We start from the raw sequence: 21,747 nt of genomic DNA on the forward strand, positions 1-21,747 counted from the left end.
CAAGGCAGAGCCCAGAAACGCTTGACTAGGTGGGCTCAGCCGAACTTGGTGCCTGGCACAGCTCGCAGGGCTCGGGTTGAGGGGCGGGGAGAAGGCGTCTCGGGAGCGCGGGAACAGCCTTCCAGCCCAATTAAGATTTGGGATTTTGTCCTTTCTCTGAACGTAATCTGACGCCGTTTGGGGGTGGGGGTGGGGTGGGGTGGGGAGGGGGAGGGGGAGGGGGAGGGGGAGCGAGGCCGAAACCCGATACTTCAGTCCGGGGGCTCCGTTAATATTTAATCAGGTAGGATCATCCGATAGGGCTCAGGTGGCGTGATCTCCCGGACCCTGGGCGTCGCGCACCCACACCCAGGAAGGTTTCTGCCGCGGCGTCGAGGCGCGCGCGGCTGCAGGCGGGCTCAGGCTCAGGTCGGGTCCGAGCCAGGAGGGGCGAGCCAGGCAGTGAGACGGCCCGGGGCCGGCAAGCGTCTCCACGGCGCAGCCCACAACCGGGAGGCCTAGAGCCCGGCCCAGCGCGCGTCCCCGCCGGGGCCCGAGTCCCGTGCTCGCATCGGGCTCCCCGCCGCGAGGCACAGGCGCTGCGGGCCTGGCCTGCGCGCCGCCCCCGGGTCTCCCCGCCCGACGCAAACCTCTCCTCTCCGCGCGATGGGTACGGGCAGCTCCCGACGGCCGTGGTGGCCGCCGCCGCTGCTGCTGCTGCTGCTGCTGCTGCCTCTGGGACCCGCGGGCGCCCGCGCGCAGGAGGACGAAGACGGCGACTACGAGGAGCTGGTGCTTGCCTTCCGGTCGGAGGAGGACACCTCGGCTGACACGGCCCAGAACGTGGCCACCGCCACCTTCCACCGCTGCGCAAAGGTGCGGACGCCGGGGTGGGAGGCGGGGGCGAACCCGCGCGGGGCCCCGGGCGGTGGGCATATCCTCTCAGGATTCAGTGCCCCCCCACCCCGGAAGGGAGGGGCTGGAGTGAAAGTCACTGTGTGGGGGGGTGCTCTGCTCACCCGAGGACGGGCTTGGCGCGGATCTTGGGGACTGCGGGAGCGGTGGCGGGGAGAACGGGCACGGCGGCTCTTCGGGGTGTGTTCTGCGGGGGAAAGGTGCACGGGGCTCGGAGACTGGTAGGCGCCAGGTAGGACGAGCAGAGCACCTCCAGGATCGCCTGCTCAGATCCTGGACGTGCCTCACCACTGAGGCTCGGGTGGGTCAAGGCACTAATGCCCGAAACGTGCTTAGAATGGCCCCGGGCAGAGAGGAGATATTATTATGCGTCCTGACGCGGATCGGGAAATCTGGGTAGTGCAGAGTGTGTGTGGGAGGGGGTGGGCTTGGGGGTCTTGGGACGAGACGGCGCTACTGTGACAGGGGTGGAGCGGGAGAGAAGGCGAATGAATGATAGTGGCGGGAGGCAATTTCTTCATGCCACAAAACTCACATTCTAGGATTGCATCTTTTTCAGCTGAAGAAAAGAACAAAACTGAAGGGGAGGGGACGGAGTTATTCACCAGGCCCGTTGGGGTCCTTGGGCTCCTCTGGGAAGGGCTTGTTTGGTGCTCTCCGGAAGGAAGGAGCCTGGTAGCTGCAGCCCACTCACACCGCCCAGAGTGGGTGGGGCGAGTTTCCTGAAGATCAAGGCCAGCACCTGGCCGTTGGGCTATGGGAGCTCCTGCCCAGGGTTGGGACTGCTGGTTCCCTCCAATTATAACCTTCCCAGGGCTCAACTGAGGTCCTGCTACCGGGTTTGGAGTCGGCTCTGGGGTTGAATCCTGGCTCCATCACTCACTAGCTGAGTGGTGCTTGGCAAGTCACTTAACATCCGAGCCTCCATTTTCCTCATCTTTAAAAGGGAGGTGACAGTCCTTCCCGAGGGTTTGTTGTAAAGAGTCAGTGCTGGGCAGATGGAGGAATGAAGGGAAAGGGGCTCTGTTGCCCACATGAGTGACCTCCCCACCATGTGAGCCAGTGAAGAGAGCACTGTAGGAGGTAGCTATTTACCTGGCTGCAGTGCGACCTCCCAGTGATGCCCTTTTTGCTCCAAACTGCAGCTCCTGGGGCAGAGGGGAAGTTCTAGGCTAATGGACATCTGGCCTGCGCTTCTGCCCCAGCTCCTCTGCCTGAGTGTGCTGGGTGCAGAGGGGTGTCAGGCCCTCAGTGTTGCCTGTGTCCTGTGTTAGTGGCAGGAGGGGAGGGACCTCGCTTCTTCAGTCTGGCTCTCACAGAAAAGTGAAATTTACTCAGCTCATAGCACCTTCTTCCTTGTTCCCTGAGCCTTTCACCTTCTAGAAGGATGTTGATGGGTTGTGACAAGGTTGAGAAAGGGCGTTTCAAGTCACTGCCCCCAAATAACTATTCTAGAAGTAGTGAATACCCCATCTTGAGAGGTGAGTAAGCAGAGGCTGGACAACCAATTAAAACAGGCGCTTGAGGGTACTTCTTCCCCAGCGGAAGTTTGGAACAAGAACCTCCAGAAGTTCATTTATTCATTCCTTCAGTGGATATTTTGTAGAGATTGAATTTATAATGAAAATATTTTTTGGCAGGCAGAGAAAGATTTTAGACCAATCCTTTTATTTTATTCATGAGAAACTGAGACCCAGAGAGAGGGGTTTCACCCCCCTGATGCATTAGAACTAGGCTTCTAGGGCAAGTCTCCTTCCAGTGCACAAAGTGTTCTCCCAATTCATTAGATTTTCATTTAGCTGAGGGCATTTTAGATGGGCCTTTGAAGCATAAATAGGAGTTTAAATAAAAGTGGCAGGGGAATTTTATTCTAGGTGAAGGGGGTAGCATGAACAAAAGCTCAGACGGGAAAGCTAGAGGTGGAGAATAAGGAGCACATGTCCACAGTTCCTTATCTGCCTTCTGAAATGTAAAATGTTCTGAAACCCAAAAGGTTTCTTGTAATTTATTTGGTGGTAACCTGACCTGAACTGACATGAGGTTATTTATAAGTTATCCCACTGATGTAAATATTTATATTCCTATTTTTTGCTGCATAGATTACAGTATGCTGCTCTAGACGCCTCTGAGCACCCTGATTGCCTATTACTACCTTTCTAAAGTCCAGATAAGTTCTGAATCTTGAAACCCATTTGACCCTAAGACTTTGGTTAAAGGGTTGTAGACTGTATTCTACTCTGGTGCACGTACAGAGATGTGGGAGATTAGGCTACGGAGGTTGCAGCGGGGACCAAGGGGCAGCATGGAGTTTGGACTTTGTCAGGCTATGAGGAGCCACTGAAGGTTCTTGAGCACAGGTGTGTCTGAGAGCAGTGGGAGCAGATAAGAGCTAAGAGCAAACAGATCTGCTCCTGTAGACCATGGCCTTGAGTCTTTTATCCCATGTGAGAAGTGTTGCCTTTGCTCACTCTATCATCCCTTCTGTTTGCTAGATGCTTTACACAACTACGTCTCTTAGCCTTCCCAGCAGGCCTGTGTCGTAGGTATTATGTTCCCCACACCACAGAGGAGATATCTGAGGTTCAGAGAGGTTGAGTGACTTGCCCATGGCCACATAGCCAGTAAATATTGTGGTTGGGATTCAGGCCATGTATTTGGACTGCCTCCGGAGGGGGTCAGGGAGGTACTAGAACCGGGAGAAAGTGATTATTTCAAATTGAGACACGGGGAAGGGAGGTGTAATTAAGAAGGTCTTCGGGAGGAGGTGGCCTTCAGGCAGGGCCTCCAAGGGTGGCCAGGCCTTGGTGGGCCCCACAGAGAACTAGGTGCAGGTGCAGAGGAGAACCTGGTGTTGACTGTGGCCCATGGTTCCCGTTTTTGCCTGACTATCAAGTTTGAAAGTGTGGTATATGTTAGGTTACTGCTAATAGTTGGCTTCTCTGTGGTTTGGGGGGTCCCAATTTGGTGACTTCTCTTTATACTTCCTATACTCGATGGAGTTTCTTTTGCTGTAATTCTAACTTGTAAACATAAGTGGATGAAGCCCTCATAGCAAACTTCTTCTTTTTTTAATGTCATCGTGTCACTCCTCCTCGCTGGGGGCCAGGACGCCTGGAGGTTGCCAGGCACCTACATGGTGGTGCTGAAGGAAGAGACCCACCGCTCGCAGACGGAGCGCACCGCCCGCCGCCTGCAGGCCCGGGCCGCCCACCGCGGCTACCTCACCAAGATCCTGCACGTCTTCCACGACCTTCTCCCCGGCTTCCTGGTGAAGATGAGCGGTGACCTGCTGGAGCTGGTGAGCTCCGTCTCTGGGTGGGCCACTTCCAGAAAGGGCTGGGCTACCGCATGCATACAGGGGACTGTCCTGGAGGCAGCAAGTGTTCACAGAGTGCTTACTGAGTACCAAGCACAGTGGCTCCTGCCTGGCCTTCGGTACAAGATGCCCTTCAAGCCTGGCCATACCTCAATGGTACTTCGTCTTCATCTGAAAGATGAGGAGACCAAGGTTCAGAAGGGACCACACAGACAGCCAGAGGCAGAGCTGGGATCAGACCCAGTGGTCTGTCTTCTAGCTGTCTTTGTGTTGGTGAACTTGCTGCCTATGAGAACCCTATAGGAACAAGGCTCTATGACGTTAGTGGGGCCAGAGTCATTTTATAAAAACATGACTCAAGGATGCAAAATTCCTTTGAAACTGATGCTATTCAGAAGGTTCCTCCTGTAGGACAGGGAGGCTGTTCCCCCTCCAGCCCGACCCTGATGTCACATCTTTGGTGCAGGGGCAGAACAGACATGGGTAGTTGAGGACTTCTGGCCTCCCTTCTCCTCCTCCTGGCCCAGTGCTTTAAATGCATATCTTTTTTTTTTTTTTTTTTCTTTTTGCGGTATGTGGGCCTCTCACTGTTGTGGCCTTTCCCGTTGCGGAGCACAGGCTCTGGATGCGCAGGCCCAGCGGCCATGGCTCACAGGCCCAGCCGCTCCGCGGCATATGGGATCCTCCCAGACCGGGGCACGAACCCGTATCCCCTGCATCGGCAGGCGGACTCTTAACCACTGCGCCACCAGGGAGGCCCTAAATGCATATCTTAAAAACCTTTCTTGGTGAGGTTCCCTGCGAAAGGGGGCTCCGCTTGAAGCGAGTTGATGGATGTAAGATTTGTAGCTTTAATAAAAAGGCAGAAGAGAATTTGGCAAATGTACCTTTAAAAACAAAACAAAACAAAAAAACAACCCTTTCCTTGTTTTAGCCTCTGCTCCCTTCCTCCCAACCCGCCCCCCTCCCCTGTCCTCCTAACTTGATGAGAACACATGGTTCCCATTTTCATACTGATTCTCCACGTGGCTGGGGTGTTTCATAGCCTCCTGCAGACACTGAGACCCAGAACGGGACAGGGTCTTGCCCGAGGTCACACAGCACACAACCGGCAGAACGAGAATCTAGGCCCAGGCCTCCTCGCTCCCCTGCACTACTACTGCATAGTTTCATTCCATTCAGCATACAGTGGCTGAACAACTACAGTGTGTTAAGTCCTGTGGGGACAATGACATGGATTAGACAGGGTCCAATCCCTTAGTCTAATAGCGGAAACATCAAGTTAATGCCTTCAATCAGTCTGCTCATCACATATTTAATGAGCACCTACTATGTGCTGCAGACAGGAGGATGGACCACCAGCCCTTTCCCTTGAGCTCACAGTTCAGAAAGAGAGACTGAGAAGTGATGGCCAGTCAGTTAACTGGGGGATGATATGCCCAGCACAGTGCGGGGGAAGGAATCAGATGCCCACAGAGCCAGATGGCATGCATGAGCCCCGAAGGCCAGGCAGCTTCTCAGAGCGGAGACACTGCTGAGCTGCAGACCACAGACATGTGCCCTCAAGAGCTGGGCTTTGACATCGCGCCAGCCTGGGTTCATGTACCCTTACTAGTTTGTCTAACCTTTTCTTCACCCCCTGAATCTCAGTCCCCTACCTGTAAGCTGGCATGAAAATAGGAACGGTTCTTTAAGGACTAAATGAGATCATCAAGTATTTAAGCAGATGCTAAGCACAGAAACTCATGGAGTTGTGGACAGGTTAAGGAAGCCCACAGGGACACTGAGGCACCCAAGGATGAGTTGCCGTGACAAGCTGATGGGCGAGGAGAGGGAATAGTGTCTTCTCTGCCAGGGGGGAGCTGGCGCTGTGGAGCAGGGGCTACCCCGGGGGAGCCGTGGTCACCAAAGGATGCAGCCACCATGGGAACCTTGCACCAAAACAGGGAGGGAGTGAAGACACCCTCTCATCCCCCAAAACTCCTTCTGGGCCTCCCTCTGGCTGATCCCAACCAGAAGTCACTGCAAGGAGGCCTGGGTGCTGCTGTCTGCAGGGTCAGCCTCCCCACGCCTTGCAGGGTGGAGAAGGGAGGGAACGGATCTGGGGGAAACAGAATGGCCAGTGAGGGCATCATGATTTGGGCATGGAGTCCAGGTCCAGCCTTCCCCGGGACCTGGGCACTGCCTGGCTCCCCAGATGGCATGTCAAATTCAGAATCCTTCCTAAAAGGCATCCTCTGTGCTGGCGGGTGCCGGGCTCCCCAACCTGAGCAAGGAAACCCCACACCAGGAGGGGACAGGTATGTGACTGGCGTGTGAGTCGGGACAGGCTTGATCAGGTAGGTGAAGGGCTGTGGCTATGGCTGCTGTCAGCCAAATGGCTTTTGAAGCCGAGCCCCACCTCTCTGCCTTCTGCAGGCCCTGAGGTTGCCCCACGTCCAGTACATCGAGGAGGACTCCTTCGTCTTTGCCCAGAGTATCCCGTGGAACTTAGAGCGGATTCTCCCTGCGCGGCACCAGGCGGATGAACACCACGCTCCTAGTAAGGGCCCCGTGCTCCCCGCGTCTCTTCATCCGAGCGGAGGCCACGTGCCGCTCTCTCCTCCCCGCCGACGGTCCTCACCTCCCAGGGGCGTTAGAGCTCAGTACACTCTGCTGACCCCTTTTCTGTCCCATTCCACCCAATCCAGCCCCCATGCCCTGCCTTCCTTCTGCCCCAGGTACAATGCAGAAGTCTGTTTTTTTTGTTTTGTTTTGTTTTTTGTTTTTTTTTGTGGTACGCGGGCCTCTCACTGTTGTGGCCTCTCCTATTGCGGAGCACAGGCTCCGGACGTGCAGGCTCAGCGGCCATGGCTCACGGGCCCAGCCGCTCCACGGCATGTGGGATCTTCCCAGACCGGGGCACGAACCCGCGTCCCCTGCATCGGCAGGCAGACTCTCAACCACTGCGCCACCAGGGAAGCCCAGAAGTCTGTTTTTTTAAATGAGCCCCTCTCCCACCTTCTAAAAGTTCACGTTTGCCTTTTCTTGCCATTTGGCCCATCAGGCTGCACTCAGGTGGGGAGAGGGTAAACCTGACCTTGACACCCCCTAAGGCCCACAGGTCTGGGTGATCCCAGTGCCTTGAGGACAGGACTGGACCCCATAACAGGACAGATAAGCCGTGTTTGCCACGCCCCCAGCTGGTCTCCGGTCTCCTGCCTTGACCTGCTCCTCCCTTCAGCATCGCTAGGCTTCACGGGATTCCCTGCGTGGGCTACTCTGTGTGTCCCCTCCGGGCCTCTCCCCCAACTCTTCCCTCTGCCTGGGGTGGCCTGGCCAGGAGGAGGAGGAGACGCCAAGGAAAGTGGCCTGGGTTTGGGCAGGGCCTTGTAAGTGGGTGGAGGTGCCATTTATTGAGCTGGGGAAGAAGGGAAGGACACCTGGTTTGGGGAGATCAGGGGTTTTGGCTGGCCCGTGTTCAGTCTGAGAAGCCCTCAGCATGAGGTCTGGAGCTCAGCGGAAAGACAATTCAGGGATGCTCCCGGACTCAGCCAGACCTGGGGGCGCGTTCAGCCTCCGCCCTTTACTGGCTCACGTGGGGTCTCGGGAAGCCATTTCCCTCTCGGATCCTCCCCTTCCTTCCTCGTCTGTAAAATGGGCACAGTAACCCCATCCTGTCCTTACAAGGTGTTGTGAGGCTGTTGATGTGCAAATGCTTTGGGAACTGAAAGGCTAGGCGGGTTCTGAGTCGCTGTCATCGTGACAGACGGTAGACCTGGGGCCTCCCAGGGCTTGCGGCCAGGATGGGAGATGAGTAAGAAGTGTGGAGCATCACCCCAGGGTTGTCAGCGGCAGAGGTGCGGGGCCTGGTCAGGCAGGGTGTGCTGACCGGCCTGGGCAGCCTGTGGCCAGGGAGGGGGTGCCCTTTTCAGGAAGAGCCTGCCTCTCCCCACCCCAGGCTGCTCCTATCTAGGCAGAGACTCTAGAGACCCCACCTTCCACATCTGCGCCTCAGGGACCTCCCGGAGCCGCCTAGTATGGGGAATGGGGAGGGGATGCTGTGCAGGGGGTTCCGGGGTACCCCAAGCCAAGCAGGAGAGAGAGAAGGCCACAGCCCCTAAATTAGTTTCCTAGGGCTGCCCTAACAAAGTACCACAAACCCGGTGGCTTAAAACAATAGAAATGTACTCTCCAGTCGGAAGTAAAAGTGTCAGTGGGCCAAGCTCTTCCCAAAGGCTCAAGGGGAGCATCCTCCCTCACCTCTTCCAGCTTCTGGCGACTGCAGCGTTCCTTGGCTATGGCTGCATCACTCCTGTCCATGCCTCCTTCATAAGATCTTCTCTGTGTACCTCTCCTCTTCTGTTTTTTTATGAGGACACATCAATGGATTTAAGACCCATTGGGATAATCAAGGATGATTTCATTTGGGGGTCATTAACTTAATCGCATCTGCAAAGACCCTTTTGCCAGATAAGGGCATGATTATAGGTCCTAGGGGTTAGAATGTGGACATACGTTTTTTTGGGGTGACCGTCGGACCCACTGCCCTCCCCCAGGCCAGAAGCAGACGTGCGATCCTTTCCTTCCCCACTGGGATGCCCATGGATTGCCTTACCCTCCTCCTGCGCCCAGTGGCTGTGAGAGGTGGCGGGGATGGAAGACAGGAACATGGAGTCCGTCAGGAGTCACAGAAGGGCTTGGCTGGACGAGGCCCCCCGGGGGCTGTTGGGTCAGAGTGGGGCGGAGTGGGCACCATGCAGATGAGTGGAGGGTGGCGCACCCGGCCAGGAGCAGAGCCTTCCTTCACAGAGAGGCCACCTGGCAAAGGGCTGACGAGCACAGGCCCCGGAGCCAACTGCCATGCTCAAACCCAGACTTTAGCATTTTCAAGCTGTGTGAGCTTGAATGAGCCTCAGGTTCCTCTACAAAAACGGGAGGTGATGACAGTCCTATCTGGGGGGCTGTGTTGGGGTTAATGCTCTTTATGCTGTAGCGAGCCTCCATCCGTGTCTGGTACAAAGTGAGAGTGCTGTCCTTGCAGCCCTCCCCCTCCTCTCCTTCCATGCCTCAGTGAGTTCTCAAGTAGCCACTGTGCTCCAGACACTGTGCTAGGTGCTGGGGACACAAAGACCAACAAGATGGACTTGGTCTCTGCCTGCCCCCCCCCCACCCCCCGCAACCCCAGAGCTTCTAGTGCATGAAGAAGGCTAATCCATTGCTTACACAGATAGCTACAGGACACCAGGTAGTCTGGATGGGGTAGGAGCTATGGAGTCTGGACAGCTGTGAGCATGGAGTCAGCAAAGGCTTCCTGGAGGAAGTGACACTCAGCCAAGCCCTGCAGTGGGCATCATTAGCCCCACCAAGGGGAGCATGTCCAAGTAAGAGAAACAAACAAGGACAGAGGCCCTGAGGCAGGAAGGGGTGTGGCCTGCGGGGAACAGGCAAGAGGGTCAGGGTCAGGGTCAGGGGCCTCCTGGGCAGAGATGAGAAGGAGAACTTGGCTGCCTTCCGAGCTTCTCAGGCGTGGCAGGGGCTGTCCTGTGGGAGAGAGAAAGCTCCCTGCTCTGGAGGGATGCAGGCAGGACTGGGCGCCCACCTGTCAGAGGCCACAGAGCTCCCTGCACTGAATCAGAGGCTGTAAGCGGCCACTCGCAGGTCCCTTTGCCCTTAGTGATAACTCCTCTTGAGGCCCCTTTTCCCCTCTGCGACATGGGACAACAGCGGTCCCACCTTGCATGGGGGGACGAGGACGGAGCCAAGGTCTCCGAGGCTTCCGCGAGCAGTGCTGCGGCCTGGGGCTCTGCCTCCTTGACCCTCTTCCTTCCTCTCCTTCCACAGATGTCACACCTGCAGGCTCTCCCTGCTTCCTCCTGCCCCCTCCACCTTTGTCCCATGTAGGCACCTCCCCAGGAAGTCCCCTGAAGGTCTCACCCCATCTTGGTGCCTGCCTCCTGGAGAATCTGAACTGACCCAAATAGAAATGATGAAGTGTAGGTGGTAGGCTTTTGGTGAATTTCCAATACTGCTGTTTTCTCTGAGGCTGTAACTTGTGTCAGTTGGAACCAGCCACTGTTGAGCCGTTCTGGCACCTGGTGGAGTGGAGAAAGCATGGGCTTGGAGCCAGGAGGCCCAGATGCACGCCTCCTCCTTGGGCCTCAGTCTCCTCTCTGTGAAATGAGCTGACCTGCTCAGATGGCCATACAGGCCTGTTATTCTCCTTTTACTTGTCAAATCCTGTTCTGTCTTTAAATTCTGTGGCCTCAGGTTTGGGGAGCTGTGAACAGTTTTAAGTAGGGGCTTGGCATAGTTTTTTCCATTGTATTTATTAGTTTCGGGTGTTCATATTGTTATTTCATATTCATATTATGGAGCCAGACTACTTGGTTCTCTTGCTGGTTCCACCAGCACCAGCTATGTGACCTTGGACAGTTACTTACCCTCTCTGTGCCTCACATTCCTTGTTTGTGATATAAAGAGATAAAAGTATGTACCTGGAGAGGATTTTCTGAGTTGACCTATGTAAGGTGCTTAGAACAGTGCCTGAGACATGGTAAACAATTTATATGTGTTAACTATTACGTTAACCTCATGGTTATGCTTTCCTTTCGAACAAACCTCACCTTGGAAAGCTGGAGGTGGCCTGGTGGAGGTATATCTCTTAGACACCAGTATCCAAAGTGGCCACCGGGAAATTGAGGGCAGGGTGGTAGTCACTGACTTCGAGAACGTGCCCGAAGAGGATGGGACACGCTTCCACAGACAGGTGAGCATGTCCCTCAGGTGGGGGGGGGGGCTGCCCCCATCCCTCATCCCCAACCTGGAGTTGATGCCACCCCCGGAGTGCCACGGCTGCACCCCTGCTGGCCTCCCCAGCTGTCACTGCCCCTGCCCTGCCATCGCTTGTGGGTGGGGACGTCTGTCCGGTCACTCACTGATGTTATCACAGGGTGGACGAGCTTTCTCACTCGGGTCTTGTGTTGGTCGAGCAGGCGAACCAGTGTGACAGCCACGGCACCCACTTGGCCGGGGTGGTCAGTGGCCGGGACGCCGGCGTGGCCAAGGGCGCCGGCCTGCGCAGCCTGCGTGTGCTCAACTGCCAAGGGAAGGGCACGGTGAGCAGCACACTCGCAGGTGAGTGATGGCTCCGGATGTGCTGGCCTCTGCATCCAGACCTGGCACGGGACGGGGCTTCAGCCCAGAGAGAACGGACTCCTGACCAAGGAGACCGAGGCAGCTGCTTCCCCAGAGGCGGAACCCCAGAGTGTCAGAGTGGGTAGGGCCCCCAGGGGCCATGAGTGCCGATGGAGAAGCTGAGGCCCAGAGAGGGGCAGGGCTCAGCCCAGGCAGTTCCTGGAGATGTGACCCCTAGTCAGTGGGCTTTCTACAGTTTCACACTGCTCCCCTTTCCAGATCTTTTAAAATCGTTGTGTCTTTTGCCATGTGACTTGCGAGTTGGATGTACCCTCGAGGTGATCTAAGCAAACTTTCCCCATCTTCTGCTTGGCACCGGGGGATTCACTCCTTCTCATGAATGGTTGGAGCCCTGTTTGGGTAGACCTGGTAGAGGAACTGGCAGAAGACTTTTTCCAGACTCTTGCAGGTTTCTCCATCCAGTCACCTCTGGCAAGGTCCAGCTTAGAGCTAGGACCCTGGGAGGCCTGTGGACAGAGAAGAGGGTGGGAATTCTCACTTACTGAGTCCCTCCTGTGGCCAGACCTTGAGCAAAGGACTTTGTACTCCATACCCTGAGGGTGGTATTGTGAGCCTGTTAAACAGTTGAGAAAATCAGCCCAGAGAGGGGAAGTGACTTGCCCAGGGTCACACAGCCAGAGCCAGTGACCTCGCTGGGGAAGGTGCTGGCTCTGAGTTTGACCTCCACTGCAAGCGCCCAGACCCCTGTGTCAGATGCTGGCCTCTGAGCTGGCAGAGGCAGCCATAGGCCTTTTTGAAGGGCTGGGAAGGGCTGGTGGTGCCTGCCTTGTGCTTGGTGAGTGAGCTCTGCCCTAATTCTTTGCAGTTTAGTGCACAGGTTTTTGTTTGTTTAATTAATTTATTAATTTTTGGCTGCTTTGGGTCTTCATTGCTGCGCACGGCCTTTCTCTAGTTGCAGCGAGCGGGGACTACTCTTCGTTGCGGTGCGTGGGCTTCTCATTGAGGTGGCTTCTCTTGTCGCGGAGCACGGGCTCTAGGCACGCGGGCTTCAGTAGTTGTGGCACTCGGGCTCAGTAGTTGTGGCTCACAGGCTCAGTAGTTGTGGCTCACAGGCTCTAGAGCACAGGTTCAGTAGTTGTAGCACGTGGGCTTAGTTACTCTGTGGCATATGGGATCTTCCCGGACCAGGGCTTGAACCTGTGTTCCCCGCATTGGCAGGAGGATTCTTAACCTCTGTGCCACTAGGGAAGCCCTAGAGCACAGGTTTTGATGTTTGGTTTTCAAGGCAAGAATCAATAATAATCCCCTGCCCTATCAGGTGACCCTTCCTTCGTGTCCCACCCCTTTATCCACTGACCTCAGCTCAGCAGGCCAATTCCCAAAGGTCAGTGTGCAGAGGAGGGGAGGCCCGCTTGTGCCCTGAAAGGCCTTCCACAGGCCTGGCGCCCTGGGCTTGGAGGGTTTCCCGGGGAAGAAGAGGTCCCCGCTTTGGGAAAGGCCCCTAGCACATTACCTGGAGCAGAGTAGGGGCTCCACGAACAGTGGCTTTTACTCTCTTGGTCACCGCCAGTCTCCTCTGTAAGCAGATTGTTGAGGTAAAGTGTGTCAAGTCCGAGCACAGAAACATACATACAGCAGGTGGTTAATGGCAGCTGTAATCGTGCTTATTCCTCACCTCCACTCCTACTTCCGCTCTGCCCCTCCTGGTGTGAGGGACAGCTGTCTCCTCCTAAGAGGAGCCTGGCTATGGGACCCCAACTCCCACCTCTGCTGCAGCCCTGGGGACCTCCCAGAGGCCCAGATCCAGAAGGTTCTGAGAGGTCAGCCCGCCACACCCCCATCTGACGGAGCAGGAGCTGGAGCCTGAGAGGAGGAGCTGTCAGCTCCGGGTCCCCTGGCACATGAGGACCAGAGCTGGTGTTAGAACCCAGGTCTCCACTGGGCCTGGGCTCCAGGCTGCACACTTGGCTCTGGGGCGGGGGAGTGCAGCCGGGGTCAAGGCATGACACCCCCCGAGGGGGCAGGGTTATCAAGTCCCCCCCCCACCCCCCTCCAGCTCCAGGGCGAGGAGTCTTTTGATCCTCGACACAGTCCGAGCAGCAGTGTCCCCTTTCACACATGGGAGGGCAGGGTCCCACAGCTGCGAGTGGGCAGTGAGGACTCACTGGAGTGTGTGTGTGTGTGTCTGTGTGGTGGGGGAGGATTACTGTACACCAGCCCTCAGAGGATGGCAGCGAGGCTTGTGAAGGTCAGAGGCAGGGCAAACGGGGCCCTTCCTCTTGGTGCCTCAGTTTCCTGGAAAGGGAAAATAATAGTAAGGTTACTGTGAGGATTGTGTAAATTCCCACAGTCAGGCACTTAGAAGGAGCCTGGTGCGTATAAGTGTTTGGGAGTTGGCTGGTTTTATAAGTGCTGCTGTTGTTAACATGCTTCCCGTGTGCATTAGTCAGGGTTGTCCAGAGACACAGAACCAATAGGATGTGTGTATATATCTATATTTATAAATACATACATATACCACATAGTGGGAGATTTATCTTAAGGAATTGGCTCATATATTGTGGGGCTGGCTAAAATCTGCAGGGCAGGCTGGCAGCCTGGCAATTCTGGCAGGAGTTGATGCCACAGTCTTGAGTCTGAAGGCAGTGTGCACACAGATTTCCTTCCTCCTTGGGGGACCTCCATCTTTTCTCTCAAGGCCTTCAACTGATTGGACAAGGCCCACCCCCATTATGGAGGGTAATCTGCTTTACTCAAAGTACTGATGTAAACATTAATCACATCCACAAAGTACTTTCACAGCAACACTTAGACCTATGTCTGAGCAAACACCCGTAGCCTTGCCAAGTCGACATGTAAAATTAACCCTCACGGGGGCCTCGGGGGTGGGGGTGGGGAGGGGGAGCGTGCCTCCTCATGGGTGACCTTGGCTTTGTCCTCTCAGGCCTGGAGTTTATTCGGAAAAGCCAGCTGGCCCAGCCGGCGGGCCGGTTGGTAGTGCTGCTGCCCCTGGCGGGTGGGTACAGCCCAGCCCTCAACGCCGCCTGCCAGCACCTGGCCGGGACGGGGGCAGTGCTGGTGGCCGCTGCCGGCAACTTCAGGGATGACGCCTGTCTCTATTCCCCAGCTTCAGCTCCCGAGGTGGGTGCTCCCAAAGGGAGGGGAAGGTGGCAGGTGGGCCCCTGGGGGATCATGGGGTGTGCTTCTGAACTGGCCTGGCTTTGGAAGGACGTGTCAGAGACTGCCAGGGCCGAGCCTGGGCAGAGGAGGGGCTTGAACCTCCACCATCCCAGTCTATGAACAGCACCAGCCTCAACTCTCCCCTCCCCCAGTGCAGCTCCAACCCCACGCCCTGGCCCCTCTCCCTCCGAATGTCTCGTGACTCCCCCGGCCCCTTCTCCCCAATCCCATCACCTCCGTCCATCTGCTGTCCCCTGGATTGACACCATAGCTCCCTCCGCTTTCTCCCGGCCTCCCTCTGCTTCCTCTCCCAGTCCACTCGGTAAGGGCCCAGGGGCTTTGCCCGCATCACTCTCCTGCCAGTATCCCAGGACCTCTCCACTGTCCACCTCCCCACCCACCCCAAAGGCCCCCTGAGGCCCTGCATTGAGGGTCCAGGTGTGTCCCAGGGGAGCTACATGAGCACAGAAATGACGCTTCTCAGCTTGAGAGGTTGACCCAGTGTGTCCAACGCCCGTCCATTCCTCTAACGTGCGAGGGCACCTACTGGCGGTATGGGCACTGAGGGGGACTAAGGGGAAGGAATCTCGTCCCACTTCAAAGATATCATAGTCTGGGGGGGGTGTTGGGGTCAGGGGGCAGGTGGGGGGCACACATGTGAGCCTGACAGTGAGGGATAACTTTCCCTGGCTGCCGAATTTAAAATCGCATAAAGCAGACAAAACCCAGCAGGTCTTTTCCACCTTGCCGGCTCTGCTTTTCTCCTTAGCACTTATAACCACCTAATGTGTTGCATTGTGTACTGTTTGTTTACTGTCTGGGTCCCTCCCTAGAATGGAAGCGCCTCAGGGACTTCGGGAATGGTGCCTGGCATATGGCAGGGACAGAGGGCAGCACCAGGGCCGGGTGGGGCAGAGAGTGCCAGAGTTCTGCCTGGAGAGTCAGATTTCCCTCAGGAGGGGATATTTGAATGGGCCAAGCAGGTATATAGGAGTTGGCCAGCCCAGTTGGCAAGGTCTCAGTCTCCCTACATCCTCTCCTTGGCTCCCCTCTCTGCCATCCGCTCCCTCACCTCTCCAGGTCATCACTGTTGGGGCCACCAATGCCCAGGACCAGCCGGTGACCCTGGGGGTCCTGGGGACCAACTTTGGCCGCTGCGTGGACCTCTTTGCCCCAGGGGATGACATCATTGGTGCCTCCAGTGACTGCAGCACCTGCTTCACATCACAGAGTGGGACGTCACAGGCTGCCGCCCATGTGGCTGGTGAGTAGCTGCCCCACCGCCTCAGCCGTCATGATTCTGACAGCCCCTTCGGCAGGCAGGGTCTGCACCAGGACCACGTGTGCCAGGCTCTGTGTTGGGTATGGGGGAGTAAAGATGAGTCAGACTGATGGTGCCCTTAAGGACGCTCCGTCTGATGGGGGAGGCAGGTGCACAAATGGAGTAGCCAGGGCTGTGTGGAAGGGAGAGGTGCCTGACCAGGCTGAAGGTCAGGGAAAACTTCCTGGAGGAGGGCCGTTTCATCTGGGGTTTGGTGGATGAATAAGAGTTTACCTGGCAACAAAACAGCAATTGCCAAGGCTCGGAGGTGTGAGAGCAGGATGTAAGTCTTATTCTGGCCATCTTTTAGCACGGGATTGCAGGTGGTTTAACTTCTAAAGAACAGCTTGGTGTGTCTGTGTGTGTGTGCACGCTCACGTGTGCACCAGGAGAGGAGTCCCAGGTCGGGAAGGAGGGCCAGGCCACCACCATCTCTCATCATCTGCCCCATGACCAGGCATTGTGGCTAGGATGCTGACCGATGAGCCGGAACTCACCCTGACTGAGCTGAGGCAGAGGCTCATCCGTTTCTCTGCCAAAGACGTCATCAATGAGGCCTGGTTCCCCGAGGACCAGCGGGTGCTGACCCCCAACCTGGTGGCTACACTACCCCCCAGCACCTATGGAGCAGGTCAGCAAGATGGCAGGGTGGGCAGAATCCAGACTGGGGCTTGGGAGGTCTCAGGGCGTCTGTGTGGCCTGGGCAATCTTGTCCCTCCCTCATCTGTGGAGGGAGGATTCGGCCACTGGCTCCTAGACACTGGGGGAAATTGAGTAGGACGGGCTCCGAAAGGGCTTTGCAAGGGCTTTCATGACCTGTTTTAATGGGAAAATGGATCACATTCTTTAAGGCCCCTCTCCCCCACCAGGAGCCAAAGATCTGGAGCCCTCTGTGAGCAGAGCCCTGACGGAGGCTCCCTCCCCAGCCACCACTCCTCACCCCAGGGCCTCGTTGCAGGTGGGCAGCTGTTCTGCAGGACCGTGTGGTCGGCGCACTCGGGGCCCACGCGGATGGCCACGGCCGAGGCCCGCTGCGCTGCCCCCGAGGAGCTGCTGGGCTGCTCTAGCTTCTCCAGGAGCGGGAAGCGGCGGGGCGAGCGCATTGAGGTGACCTGTACCCTCCCGTCGGAGCGTGAAGTGGGGTTCTCGCTTCCAGGCCCAGATCTGCCTGACCCCCTTCCTCCTCTGAACTCCAGCGTCCGTCTGCAAGTTAAAGCCGAATGGGGCATATCTCAGTCATGCGGTTTGGGTGCTGCAGGAGGGAGGCACACTGAGGGTTCCCGGGAGACGCTGCCGGATGAGACTGGATGGATTCCTGTGCCCGCCTCGTGGGAGGGGAGGGCCGAGTGTGTGCCAGGGATTCACTGCCTCGGGGGAGGGGAGGGCCAGACGTGTGCCAGGGATTCTCTGCCTCTGGACGCAGTGGTCTCCAGGGCCCTTTTCGCTCAGATGTTCCACGGTTCTGGCAGTTGAGAAATCTTCTCAAAGCAGCAAAAGAGGGGACTTGATGGGAAGGCTGCAGAGCCTGGCAGAGATGCCATCTGGCTGCAGTGTTTTGGTGGAAGGGCAGTGCCTAGGCCAGGAGGACAAGGAGCGGGCAGGCATTTCTGTCTGGGAGCCGGTGTCTGGGAGTGTGCTTGACTGTGCAGCCTCCTGCACGTGAGTGCACGTGGGAGAGGCTGAGAGTGGGTCAAGGCTGAGCAGGCCAGGTCCTTGCTCTGGGGTCTTAGATTTCCCTGTATCTGCATTTTGAAGTCACTCTCAGCGTCCAGAAGAACTTTATAACACCCAGAACTGCCCGTCTGTGGAACCGTCCGCCTTGGGTGGAAGTGAGCTCCTTGTCCTCAGGGGCTGCTGGCCCCTCGCGAGGCCATTGGAGACGTTTCAAGGGGCTGGGACCAGGCACCCGAGTCAGCTCCCTCCAGCCCCCATCATCCTGTGTTTCGAAGCCTTTTCTAAAGCAGGTTCCTGTTTCTGTCTTTGGCTCTTAGGCCCGAGGGGGCAGGCGCGTCTGCCTGGCCCACAACGCGTTTGGGGGTGAGGGTGTCTATGCCGTTGCCAGGTGCTGCCTGCTGCCCCGTGCCAACTGCCGTGTCCACACGGCTCCGCCAGCTGGGGCCGGAGTGCAGACCCAGGCCCGCTGCCCACAGCGGGGCTACGTCCTCACAGGTAGGCGGCTGGGCCCACCCCGGGGTGAGGAGGCGTCTCTGGCTCCTGGTGCACCTGCCCCCACCCGGCTGGCCCCACGTTGGAGCCCGACGGCCTGGTGTGAAGGCCAGTGCTACCCTTTCCATCCTTGTGACCCTGGGCAGGCACCTCATCTGTCTCCGTCTCGGCCTCCTCCTCCCTAAGAGGGGCGGCGGCAGTTCCTGCTTCACTGGGTTGCTATGAAATGAGTAACACCTAGAGCACCAGGCCTGGGGCATCGTAGGCATTTCCCTACAGGCAGTGCATTGCATGAGGGGCAGTTTAGGGAGTGGCTCCGAAAGTGGAGCTGACCTTGGTTTAATCCTGGCTCTGCCAGTCATCAGCTGTGTGACCTATGCAAGTTACTTAACTTCTCTGTGCCTCAGGTGCCTCAGCAATAGAATGAGGATGATGGGTGCTAAGCATTTAGCTTGGTGCTAGGACAACGTAAGTGCTAGCTATCCTGGTTATCATCCATTGCTTTAGAATCCATTCTCTGATATAGGTAACTGTGGATGGGCCACCTTGTGTCAAAAACATGCCCTGGGTAGGTAGCAGGAAGTCGCAGGTGGGGACCTTGTGGGGGATCCAGGGATGGTGCCCCTCAAATCGGGAGGGGGCTGAGCTCTCCTGCTTGGAGGGTGCATGGGATGTCCTGGGGAGCGTTTGGGGAGAGGGCAGGTAGCGGGCCTGGAATAACTGGCTCAGGAGTTGATTCTTCATCGAGTATGTACTGGGGAGCCACTGAAGTTTGAGGAGGGTGACAAGGGCAAGTGACGAGTTAGGAGCTGGCTCTCGGAGGAGCAGCTGGTGATGGCTTTGCAGGGGAAAGATGAGCCCAGTCAGCTGGAGAGGCTGGGACAGGTCCAGCAGGCCACCGGCCATCTTATTGGGGTCCTGGCTTGGTGGGAAGTCCACCGTGTTCTGATGGCTCTCCCCTTTGGCAACGCCCAGCAGATGAATTCCAGGGCACGTGCCAGTTCAAAGACATTGGAGTCATAGAACCCACTATCTATGAAGCACATCCAAAAAGAGTCCCACTTTACAGCAAAGGGAACTGCACCCTGACATGCTGAGTGACTTCCCCAAGGCCATGCAGCTAACACACGGGCATTCCAGTGACCATGACCCTAACACGTGCAGAGCCCTTGCCCGGTGCCAGACGCTGTGCTGGGCTCCGCCTGCATGTCCTCACTTCACCCTTGCAGCCTGCCTTTTCCTTTTACAGAGGGAAACTGAGGCTTGCTATAGCCTAGGAACACTCTCTGAGGTCTTGTAGCCAGGGGGTGTGCCTGACTCCCAAGCTCTGGAGGGAGGCCCATGTCTCCCAGAGAGACATCAAGCTCACCCCTGAACTTCTGCCTGGGTGGCTGGGTTATGGGGAGGAATATCATTTCCTGGTCTAGCATCTCAGGCCTTGGAGCCCACTCCCCATGTCGGGGTGGAGAGGAGATGATGTTTTCCCTGAGACACTGAGGCCCAGAGAGGTTGTATGGCTTTCCTAAGGTCACACAGCAGGCCAGCAGCAAGGTTGAGCTGAGAACCCAAGAGTCCTGTCGCTCAGGCTAGTAGTGCCTTTTTCCTGCCAAGACTTGTTTCTGGGTTTCTCAGCTCCAGACTCAGACCCTAAAAAGATGGAGACTGAATGGGGTGCGGAGGAGAGACAGAGGGTCCCTTAGCATCCAGGTGTTTGAGCTGGCCCTCCTCTTCCCAGGCTGCAGCTCCCACTGGGAGGTGGAGGACCTTGGCACCCCCAGGCGGCCTATGCTGAGGCCACGGGGTCAGCCCGACCAGTGTGTCGGCCACAAGGAGGCCAGCGTCCACGCTTCCTGCTGTCACGCGCCGGGTCTGGAGTGCAAAGTCAGGGAGCACGGGATCCCGGGCCCTGCAGAGAAGGTGAAGGGGCTCGGGGGGTCGGGACGGGAGCCGGACGCCGCGTGGGGTGGCACGTGTCCATCCTGTGCAGCTTTTCTGGGTCAGTGTTTGTGTCACCACCATATACCCTCACATATCTGGGGAGTAGCTTGTGGGGTGGGTGCTGTCAGCAGCTTTTGCAGCTGTGTGGACAGCACGTGTATGTGTGTGTGTGTGTGTGTGTCGCTGGGCCAGTTTTTGCTTTTGTCCAGCTTAGTGAGATCTGCTGTTGGGGCATGCTTACCCCGCTTCGGAAGAATATGTGTAAATATGGCATAAGAAAAGCAGTCCACACACATTCACTGATTAATCCACTTAACACATCTGCTGGGAGGATGACTCAGCCATGACCCAGAGGACGGGACACCTTGGCTGAGTGCTGCAGGTGGAGGGGTGGCTAGCGGGGCCAGCGAGGTGAGGAAGGGATTGCAGAGAAGGGAGGCACGCTGGGGGACTGGGGCGTGAGAGGCCCTCAGAAACTGCCAGTGTAGACCGCAACCTCCCTAGGGCTTCTCTGTAAGTCTCCCTTTAAAAGCCACAGGGAGCTTCTTAAAAGGAAGCCCCGGGGAGTCCACTCTCCTGCCTCAGAGGAGGTTTTTAAGAGCAAGTCTGTAGTGATTGTGGTCTGGATGCTGCAGTTCTCAAGGGCAAGGGCTGTCTCAGGTCCACTTGCTCAGCATGTATTGAGGCCTCTGGCATTCCAGGCGGTGGAGTTACAAACCTGACAAGTTCTCCTGGGGCGTCTTTTCTAGTGGGATGACAGTAAACGAATGAGTAGTATTACAGAGTACTTAGAAGATGCTGTGGAGAAGAGTAAGGCAGGGAAGAGAATGGGGAGGGGGAGTTCAGGAGAGGCCTCACTAAGAAGGTGGGGGACATGACAGGGAACAGTGTTCCAGGCAGAGGGAACAGCTGCGGCAAAGGAGCACCAGGAACAGCCAGGGGGCCAGTGAGGTGGGAACCGAGTGAGGGGGGGAACCAGAGACAGGGTTTAGGTGGGGCCTGAGGGCCACAGTAAGGACTTTGGGTTTTGCTCGAGTGAGCTGGGAGCCACTCAGGGTTCTGAGCCTGGGGTGGGGGGAGGGGAACGGGTATCTGACCTGGGTGTGAGCGGGTTCGTTCTGGCCGCTGCGCCACAAAGACTGCAGGGAAGGGGGCAGAAGCAGGGAGGCCTGCTATAGGCAGGTGGACGGCTACGGTGACTGTCCAGGCCCGGGGGGCGGGGGCTCAGCCAGGGCAGGAGCGCGGAGGATGCTAGGGCCTGAAGGAGGAGCCCACAGACCTGAGGGGCTGGACGTGGTGGGAGCAGCAGAGGCGGCAGCCCCAGCTTTGCTTTGCCGCTGGCCGGGATGGGGAGGGCTGTGGGAAGCGTGGTGTCGGGGGAAGATGAGTCCGTCTTGGCATGGCAGACAACGGCCTGTGCCCTCCCGGCCCGGCTCACAGTGTGCCGGGCCATACGTGCGCTTTCTTTTGTCCCCTGGCCCTGGCAGGTCACCGTGGCCTGCGAGGGAGGCTGGACGCTGACCGGCTGCGGGACCCTCCCTGGGACCTGCCCCACCCTGGGGGCCTACGCGGTGGACAACACGTGTGTGGTGAGGGGCCGGGACGTCGGAGCAGGAGGCAGGACGGGCGAGGAGGCCGCCGTAGCCGTCGCCATCTGCTGCCGGAGCCGGCCCTCAGGGGAGCAGGCCTCCCAGGAGGCCCAGTGACCGCCCTGCCCAGGACGCATGCATGGGGAAGGGGCCAGGGCCTGGGGGCCGTGGTCCCAGGCCTCGGCTGAGCTTTGAAGTGGTTCCTC

At 57.4% G+C, this 21,747-nt stretch overlaps 1 protein-coding gene across 7 annotated transcripts; it reads left to right on the forward strand.

Annotated features, from left to right (window-relative positions):
* Nucleotides 1-645: 645 nt before the first annotated feature.
* On the forward strand, nucleotides 646-21,658 carry PCSK9 (proprotein convertase subtilisin/kexin type 9). 7 transcript variants are annotated; one of them, XM_060083934.1, is made up of 12 exons: nucleotides 646-963; nucleotides 4,001-4,192; nucleotides 6,629-6,752; nucleotides 10,825-10,958; nucleotides 11,185-11,326; nucleotides 14,292-14,488; nucleotides 15,608-15,791; nucleotides 16,306-16,479; nucleotides 16,807-16,955; nucleotides 17,840-18,017; nucleotides 19,750-19,931; nucleotides 21,440-21,658. In XM_060083934.1, exons 1-12 carry the CDS (start codon nucleotides 646-648, stop codon nucleotides 21,656-21,658), a joined length of 2,193 nt encoding a protein of 730 aa, XP_059939917.1. The 7 variants fall into 7 exon arrangements, with proteins under 7 accessions (XP_059939917.1, XP_059939926.1, XP_059939937.1 ...); XM_060083943.1 differs by having other exon boundaries at nucleotides 646-855; nucleotides 11,182-11,326; XM_060083954.1 differs by having other exon boundaries at nucleotides 646-855.
* The last annotated feature ends 89 nt before the right edge of the window (nucleotides 21,659-21,747 follow it).

The sequence above is a fragment of the Mesoplodon densirostris genome, chromosome 2, assembly GCF_025265405.1.
Source record: "Mesoplodon densirostris isolate mMesDen1 chromosome 2, mMesDen1 primary haplotype, whole genome shotgun sequence".
Classification (NCBI taxonomy): Eukaryota; Metazoa; Chordata; class Mammalia; order Artiodactyla; family Ziphiidae; genus Mesoplodon; species Mesoplodon densirostris.

What these genes read in the sequence shown, in the direction of transcription:
- PCSK9 (XM_060083934.1), top strand. Translation starts at nt 646, where the DNA reads ATGGGTACGGGCAGCTCCCGACGGCCGTGGTGGCCGCCGCCGCTGCTG. An exon ending in GGACACGCTTCCACAGACAG is followed by an intron (nt 10,959 to 11,184) that starts GTGAGCATGTCC and finishes TTGGTCGAGCAG; the next exon opens with GCGAACCAGTGTGACAGCCA. An exon ending in GGCTGCCGCCCATGTGGCTG is followed by an intron (nt 15,792 to 16,305) that starts GTGAGTAGCTGC and finishes CCCCATGACCAG; the next exon opens with GCATTGTGGCTAGGATGCTG.